We start from the raw sequence: 9,245 nt of genomic DNA, 5'->3' as shown, positions 1-9,245 counted from the left end.
TTGTACTGAGAGCCACAAACGTTACTTAGGCACAACTTGGTTTGTATCTATTCCATATTCTCAATATGGTGTGACTAACATCATGATTTTTAAAATCCATATTAACTTTGACTTTGCTATACATCAAAGATCCATGCCACCCAAATCTCAGGTCATGTCCTTCTGAGTCTAAGAGCTTTCTATTTTTCAGCAATACTTATTCTTTCATCCAAACCAAATAGCAAGCTGCATAACGCAATTTCAAATCAGATAGATTCAATCCTTTTTTCTTTGCATCATGTAAAACCTTATATTTAACTCAGGTTTTTTCTTCTGTCATGCAAGTTTAGATCTATTCTTCTGCCACTGTTTAAATGATGCATTGGTTGTCAAAACAAGTATTGTCCAAAACAAAAACATCATTCTAAGCAAGACTTTCATTTTTGTCACAGAAATTCTCCCTAGCAATGACATTTGTAGTTTCGCCTATCTTAACATTATCATTTTTTAATTTCATTTCATCTTCTCCTTCCCTCTCTTAAAAACCATTTTATTTATTCTGTTTGAGCTTTTATTCTCATATTTTTGTTAGTATTGACTTCTGTTTATTAATCTTGAAACCTGCTAATGTACCAAATTCTTTTACTCTACCCATTATTATTTTAATTCTGTTCAACGGGTTTTCCACCACCAAGTTATCTGCAAAAGCTCTTAACTTATAACTTGCTTTTTAAATCTTTACTTCCACAGTCCTCTCATTTTGTCTTATATTTCTATTCAGTATTTCAAGGACCAAAATAAACAAGAGAGGAGACGGTGGACATCCCTATCTTATTCCTTTGTATATCTAACAGGGTTTTGTTAGATCTTTGAATAAATCAAAGAGACTTGCTTGAGAAAATTTCAAAACGAACTCCACCATTGATGTTTGCTCTGAAGCAGAAAAATTTGGGTGAGCCAAATATGGTGTCTGGGATTACATTGACAATTGGAGATACCATAACCAAGATATAGAGGCTGACAAATAGCCTTTTTTATACTTCAAGCATGGAACACATCAAAATTTGAATTTATTATCAGGCCAGTCTTGGATAAACATCCTTAGGTTGGAAGAGTGATCAGAAGGATTAATGCCATAAAGGACACATTTGTATTGTGTATTCATTTTGATGAGAGTATTACATTAATTATTAAATGGAGTTTAATTAAATTTAACATGTCATTTTTTTTCTCAGTAGAGATTAGGTAAATCCTTGAATTCCCTAAACTTTAATATAATTAGTTATTAGATTTATAGCCCACCTTTATTTTTGATCAACTCAAGGCAGCCTAAATACTTAAATACTTATCAGTCCACAATAGAAAGTGTCCCCACATATTGCATTATAATATGATACGCTGGTTTAACTGCTGTGGACAGAAAGGCACTACAGAGAGTGATCAATTTGGCACAAGCAACCATTGGTTGCCCTCTAATATCACTGGATAACACTGCCAGGTCTCACTGCTTTAGCAGAGTAAGGAAGATACTCAGAGATGATTCACACCCTGGTCAGTGTCTCTTTGCACTTCTGCCATCGGGCAGAAGACATCAAAGTTTAGCCTGTCAAACAAATAGGTTTAAAAATAGTTCTATCTTTGGGCTGTCAGACTTTTAAACACAACCGCAATTGTTCCACACACGGAAAAATATATGACTAGGTTTTTTTCTTTTTCTTTCTTTTTCTTTTTTCTTTACGGCTATAATTTTGCACCAGTGAGGCTAAAACCAATTTTGTTGTATTTATTTCATACAATGACAATAAAGACTATAATATTACTATTAATGCTCCCATCTCCTGTTTTCTCCACAACAACCCTGTCAGGTTGTTTGGGCTGAGGTAGAGCATCTGATCTGAAGCTACCCATCTGGCTTTCATATCTAAAGGGTTAAAACTAGAAGTCACAGCCTTAATTTCCAGCAGATAGCCCTAGATTAACCATTGAACAAAATATGCATATCCTTAGAGGGCACTAAGAGAAGTGGGTGCCACAATATTTTTCCCCTAATTCTTTCATTACCACACTTGATTTTAGTCTTTTCTCCCCTTGGTATTAGTCCTTTTTTGCTTGGTTGGACTTGAATCTGCATTTTTTTTTTTAAAAAAAATCATTTTTGTAGTGTCTACATTAAGTAGGTAGAGGTATTTACTCAATTTTAATTTGACTAAAACTTACATAGGCTCAAATCCAATTAGTAATTAGGTGGGAAAACCATCAAAAATATCATACTATAAACTAGATTCAGAAGTTGAAAAACAAAGTATTGCTGCCAAAAAAGCTATCTGACTGTATCCAATTAGTGATCAAGAATGAAACACAATAAAAGAATTTTACATTTATAGTGTCTGAATAGAATTTTCTTTCATTTCCTTCCTTGTTCAGTTGTTTCATCTACTGTATTTGCTTCCTATTCATCACATTTTCCTCCTCCCCTCCTCCTCCTCCTCCTCCTCCTCCTCCTTTGCTGTTCCTGTTGAAAGGAGGAACAGGAATGTCTCTATGTGTAATTGTGTGCATCTCTATGAGTAAGAGGGAATAGTTGGTAGATATAAAGGTAGAATCAATCAAGTTTATGAATTATGTGCTTTATTTTTGTAGGCAATGCATTTTAATTAATAATATTTATTAAAATATTTTTCCCTCCCTTCTTTCCTTCCTTTACAGGATATGTATTAAATTTGTGGTTGTCTGCCTTTGGGGTAAATTTGGTATGAATACATAGGACAATAATTGCAATGTTTAGATGTCTTAACTCATATTTTGTTCTTAATTTTTTTTAAAAAAAGTTTTATGTAAATATATATGTCACTTGTAGTTGCAATTTGGGGGAATTAAGAGTATCTTGACATTCCAATATCTGGCTGAAATTTTGTCTTGAGTGCATTTGGATCAATATTAAAGGTTGGAGGGAGAAATGACATTGCCATAGGTCTATGCTACAGGCCACCCAACCAAGCAGAGGAAATAGATGAACTTTTTGCTAGTCAGCTAACTAAGGTATGTAGGAAGCACACCACAATAGTAATGGGGGATTTTAACTACCCTGACATCAACTGGGAAGCAAACTCTGCACCAAGTGGAAGATCCAACAGGTTCCTAACGAACCTAGCAGACAAATTTGTTTCCCAAAAAGTAGAAAAGGGAACAAGGGGATCAGTCATATTGGATTTAATTATCACTAACAGAGAGGAAATGATAGAAGGTGTTGAAGCCACAGGAACCCTGGGGGCAAGTGACCATGCAATATTGGAATTCAACATTATGCAAACACAAGTACTAGAACAAAGTCAAACTAGAGTCTTGGACTTTAAGAGAGCTAATTTCAATAAACATAGACAGAGCTTGGGAAGAATTCCATGGATGAGAATCCTCAAGGGAAAAACAACTCAAGAAGCTTGGGAAATTTTGAAAAATGAGATTACAAAAGCCCAGTCTAGCACAATATCAATGAAGAAGAAGAATAACAGCTCCCAAAAGAAACCAGCATGGCTGCATAAAGAACTCTCTGACAAATTGAAAGACAAAAAAGATAAGTATAAAAAGTGGAAAGGGGGGGACATAACTAAGGCAGAATATCAGCAAATAGCCCGAGCCTATAAAGATGAAGTGAGGAAAGCTAAGGCTCACAATGAAGAAAGGCTTGCCACAAAAGTAAAAAATAACAAAAAAAAAGTTTCTTCCAACATGTTAAAGACAAGAAAAAAGTTAAGGAAACAATTGGTCCATTGCTGGGAGAAAATGGCAAGAAGGTGACAAGCAACAGGGAGAAAGCAGACCTATTTAGCTCATTTTTGCATATGTCTTTACACAAAGGGATAAAACAGTCCAACCTATCAAAAACAGCACCACAAAAATCAGATTAGGAACACAAGTTGAAATAGGGAAGAAAATGGTAAGTGAGCACCTATCTACTCTAGACAAGTTCAAATCACCAGGACCGGATGAATTACACCCCAGGGTTCTGAAGGAACTGGCAGACGAGATCTCAGAACCACTGAACTATATCGTTCAGAGACCCTGGAGCACTGTGGTACTGCCATAGGCCTGGAAAAGACCTGATGTGGTTTCCATCTTCAAAAAAGGAAAAAAATAGATCCAGGAAACTATAGACCTATCAGTCTGACCTCAATACCAGGAAAGATTCTGCAAAAGATAATCAAGCAATAAATTAGCGAACATCTAGAAGTAAATAAAGTAATAGCCAAAAGCCAATATGAGTTTGTCAAAAACAGATCATGCCAGACTAATCCTATTGCATTCTTTGACAAAGTGACAAAATTAGTGGACCAGAGGAATGTCGTTGATATAGTTTACTTAGGCTTCAGTAAGGCATTTGATAAGGTAGACCATAACCTACTACTAGATAAAGTAGAAGAATGTGGGTTAGACAGTATCACCACCAGATGGATTCGTAACTGGCTGACCAACCGCACTCAACATGTAGTCCTCAATGGAACTGCATCTACATGGAGGGACATATGCAGTGGAGTACCCCAAGGCTCTGTTTTAGGCACAGTACTCTTCAACATCTTCATCAATGATTTGGATAAGGGAATAAATGGGGAACTCATCAAATTTGCAGATGACACCAATACAGTTCTAGGCTGCATAAACAGAGGGATAGAATTAAGATCAAGTGAAGTGTTAATACCACTTTATAATGCCTTGGTAAAGCCACACTTGGAATACTGCATTCAGTTTTGGTCGCCATGATGTAGAAAAGATGTGGAGGCTCTAGAAAGAGTGCAGAGAAGAGCAACAAAGATGATTAGGGAACTGGAGACTAAAACATAGGAAGAACGGTTGCAGGAACTGGGTATGTCTAGTTTAATGAAAAGAAGGACTAGGGGAGACATGATAGCAGTGTTCCAATATCTCAAGGATTGCCACAAAGAAGAGGGAGTCAAGCTATTCTCCAAGGCACCTGAGGGTAGAACAAGAAGCAATGGGTGGAAACTAATCAAGCAGAGAAGCAACTTAGAACTGAGGAGAAATTTCCTGACAATTGGAACAATTAATCAGTGGAACAGCTTGCCTCCAGAGGTTGTGAATGCCCCAACACTGGAAGTCTTTAAGATGTTGGTTAGCCATTTGTCTAAAATGTTATAAGGTTCCTGCTTAGGCAGGAAGTTGGACTAGAAGACCTCCAAGGTCCCTTCCAACTCTGCTATTGTATTGTAAGTCTTCAGGCCCTTTTGTAAGACCAGAAGGAAGGATAGGGAACTCACCTCAGGTGGTGGTGAGGAGGACAGTCCAGTGGGCAGGCACCATGGCAGAAAAGACTTCTCCCTATTTCAAAAGGTAATCTAGGTGGGATGGATGGCAGACAAGTCAAATAAATAAAGAACCACAGGACATAGTTGGAGTTCTTTAAATGATGTGGTCAGCAACACGCCTGTTCTGCCAGCATGGGTGGGGCAAGGTCATCAAATTGGAATAATCTGGACCCATGCCCTGGGTGGCCTTACAGGTGACAACTAATACGTTGAATTGGACACAGAAGCAAACTGTGCTTCTGTGTCCAATTCACTGGCTACTACAGCCAATGTAGCTTGCAGAACAGCGATGTAACATTTCCCTACGTTCTTCCAATGGAGACTGAAGAGACCTTTTAGTGAAATAGATTACTATGGTTTTTAATCTTAATGATTGGAGAATTTAAACTACCTTCAGAGAAATGCAAGGGTGAATGATTGTTGTAGACACTGAATGATGATTTATTTTATTGCTTCCATTTGGTGTTAACTTTCTCTTTTAATTTCAAATAAAGGTTTGGACACCATGAGTGAGACAAGTTCGGTCAGCCTTGAAGCCACAACTGACATCAGTGAGACTTCCGTAGCTACCTCCATCCTATCTCCTTTTGCATCTGGCCACAGTCGAGATGAGGCAGATAATCGCAGTGAGCGTAGCTACAGTGAATCGGGGGGCAGTGGTTCCTCCTTTGAAGAATTGGACATGGAAGGCAATGGTGATGGAATGGCAGGTCTGTCATGTGACCTTGGTTCTGCAGAAGACCGAGACACCGCCCAACTCAAGTGGACCAGGGAGCCTATTGCCCCAGAAGAAAAAAGGGGTGAAGAATAAAGTTATCTGTTTACTTATGTTTTTAGGGACTGAAAAGAGAAACTGCTGATAGTTTTTGATTCTTTTCCGTCCAGCCAAAACAAAATTTGGTTACTGATCCATGTTGAGAGCTTGCTACATTTTGTCTGCAAACAAATATTTGGAGAGTAATATAAAGGAGAGGAAATTATATTCGGTAGAACAATGAATATAATCACATTTTATAGCCAGACTTAAGGAGGTGTGCTGCAATAGGAAATTGAAAGTGAGATGGGATGCAGTGGTGGTGGTGGTGAGTTCTGTTTGAACCAGCAAATATAAGATTTTACATAGACAACCCCCAGTCTTAGCATCTTTTAAATTCTTCCTGCATCCTATTTTGTTTGACCCCCGATTGGCTGCTTTACTATAACATACACACTTGATTTGGTGCTGCATCTAATAAAACCAAAGAACTGTAGCACTTATTATTGAAAGAGAATAGTCCAGACTTTCTTACATGTTTTTATCATAAATGCAGCATATGAATTCTTATTATAATACAGTTGTGCCCTTGAAAAGGTAATGGATTATGTGCAGGTTAGTGTAAACCCAATTAGTCTCATGTTTCTGCTCCATTTCCCTCTCTTATTGGTGCCATTTCTCTCTCTTTTTGGTTTTCATGATATAAACCAAGTTCTTGATAGTTACATTTAATATCTGTGGGAACCAAATTTCTTCTCTAGTTTCTTATGTGAAAGTGTCCATTAGAAAGAAAAATCCATCACTGTTAGTATTAATGGAGCCCTTTTTCTGCAGTCTCAGGAAGCAGGCTGTTGAGAATGAGGAATTGCAAAGTAAGCCAATGATCAGTAGATGACCCACTTGCCTTTGCCACTACTATTCCTTCACGACTATGATGCAGTAGTAACTGAATGTAGGAAAAGATCAGCCTGCTCAGTGCTCTTCAGAAGACTCAGGTACTATAATAACCATAGATAATTTGAGCCAGTGTGTGAACCACAGCTGAAAGTTATTATATATTATGACTTGGTGAAATTGAGTTCTTCCAACATGATTCCAAAGCACCTCTTACATTAGGATGAAATGACAGGGTTTATCATTTTGCACTGGCAATAGTTTTGAATGCTTGGTCAGAACAGAAAGGTCTCCATAAAAATGGTATTCTGAAGTATTGAACCAAATTTGTCACTCCTGAATCTCTAATAAAGCTCTTCTATTGAGGAATCAATAGCTGAGAAATGTGGCAATAGTTGGAATCCTCACACTTTCATTATTGTAGCTTGAGGAAGCATTGAGACAGCAGGTTGAAGAAAATATTAATATCTGTGTATTAGGGATAAAGTATTGAAATATTTTGCTCTTCTTCAGGACTTCTTGGTTCTCTTGCTTGCATCCTTTACTAGAGATAGATGTCCCACTCTCTTTCTTAATGGGTTTGCGTCCACACAGTAGATAGAGGAGTTCAAAATTTAGCCACCTTCAGACCTGCCTTGCTCTGAGCATTGACTTAGCCTGGGAGAGTAATTAATCGAATGCAGTGTTAGAATGGTCTTTTCGAATTTTGTGTTCCATAAGGCCGTTTACTTCCTTCTCCCCAAGCAATCACAATTGATTCCTCCTTTTGTGCTCTGTTGTTGCCTCTAAAGTCTCAATTCCCAGTTTAGCTTTTTATTTCCTAATGCTTAAATCTGTATTCAGATGCTCCAAATTCTGATTTAATGTAACAAACCAAACCAGTACTGTGCATCAGAAGCTTTAATTATTAATAACATGGAATTATTTGAATGAAAATCTTCCAACTGTCTCATTTTAGTTTCATTTGTGCAGGTCTCCTATGCATCCCCATCTCCTCAGACATGCTTGAATGTCTAGAGCTTATATGCCTGTTCATATCTGTAGCTCTGGCTAGACTTTTGTGCTCCTGAAAAAGGCTACATTAGACATTAGACAAAACCATTTATGCCATTGCTGTGTTATTCCTGTGTATCCTATAAACACTTCCAAACAACAGGGATACAGTGAAATAAGGAGGCGGCATATAGTTATTAGTGTGCTATGTTTATCCCCAGAGTTTATTTGACATGATAATATTCCTCCCTCCCTCCCTCTCTCCCTTTCTTCCATATATCAGTATCAAAGTATTTTTACTGGATTATGATGTTCCATTTAGGTTTGTGCAAACATTGTTTCCAGCATCTTCTTTTACTCCTCTGGACCATGCCAATCTGGACAGTCTAGAGTTGGTTCAGCAACTTTATGGTTTTTATTCTAGAAAATTTACTTCCAGAAAGACCACTTCCTACTTCTGGGAGTTTTCCTACTTCCTGGAAAACTTCTGGACCACTCTTGAAGCTGTCAAATCTGTGTGGTTTGGAGAAAGGATAGGACCATTCCTCCAGCCATCCTGTCTTTGGAACAATTTGCACATTTTGTTGCGAAGTGTATGTGTTTATCTCACATATTTGTGGATAAACAATACGCATCCTCATATGAATTCCCATGTATGAATATGCATAATCATACATGTTTAGGGCCGTGTGTGTTTACAGTGATGCCATATAAATTCACCATTCTGCAAGTGCCAATACACATACCTTCTTTTCTTTGAGTACACATTAATGTGCTGTTTATTTGTTAACTGTTTTATAGATATAGACAAGATGTTCAGGGAAGACACATACAATAATTAAACCTTCTTTCTGATTGTAGAGACTGTTTTGCACACCTGGAAACTAGCCTGTTGGACAACTTCCATAGCAGGGGAATTTCTAAATTAGGAAACTGTTTCTCTGGTTTTCCAGTTTTTCACCAATAGGAAATACAGTAAGGCTGATCAAAAAATAGAATATAAATCTTCAAACATCAAATCCCTCATGCACCTTGTAAAATTCCCCGTGTTAATGAATCAAAATGTTTTCTTTGCTAACCTGAATCATTTAGAGGCTCAGGTGCAAATGTTTCATGGGACAATTTTCTTAGGTCAAAAATAAACAGGTTTGTCATATATATACTTTTTATAATAGCACAGATAAATGATCCCCCCCTCCCATTCTTCTTTTCTCTAATGCTAGGCTTTGGGAAAAGTTTTGTCTTGCCCTGGAAGTTAACAAGCAGTGTGAAGTCATTTGGACTGACTTTGTGAAACATGAGGAACA

The 9,245-nt window shown here is 37.4% G+C and overlaps 1 protein-coding gene across 6 annotated transcripts in view; it reads left to right on the top strand.

The window, feature by feature from the left end:
* Positions 1 to 7,895, top strand: part of TEX264 (testis expressed 264, ER-phagy receptor) — a 163,867-nt gene extending 155,972 nt beyond the window's left edge. For all 6 annotated transcript variants that reach the window (XM_087709219.1, XM_014063906.2, XM_087709220.1 and 3 more), the window contains one exon: positions 5,792 to 7,895. In XM_087709219.1, the coding sequence (XP_087565345.1) occupies positions 5,792 to 6,108 (317 nt within the window). In that variant the 3' untranslated portion in view covers positions 6,109 to 7,895. The remainder of the gene's footprint in view (positions 1 to 5,791) is intronic.
* Positions 7,896 to 9,245: the final 1,350 nt, after the last annotated feature.

The sequence above is a fragment of the Thamnophis sirtalis genome, unplaced genomic scaffold (assembly GCF_051295495.1).
Source record: "Thamnophis sirtalis isolate CommonGarterSnake01/CBP01778 unplaced genomic scaffold, rThaSir2_p1.2 scaffold_3, whole genome shotgun sequence".
Taxonomy (NCBI): domain Eukaryota; kingdom Metazoa; phylum Chordata; class Lepidosauria; order Squamata; family Natricidae; genus Thamnophis; species Thamnophis sirtalis.
This window is presented reverse-complemented; position numbering and strand designations above follow the sequence as displayed.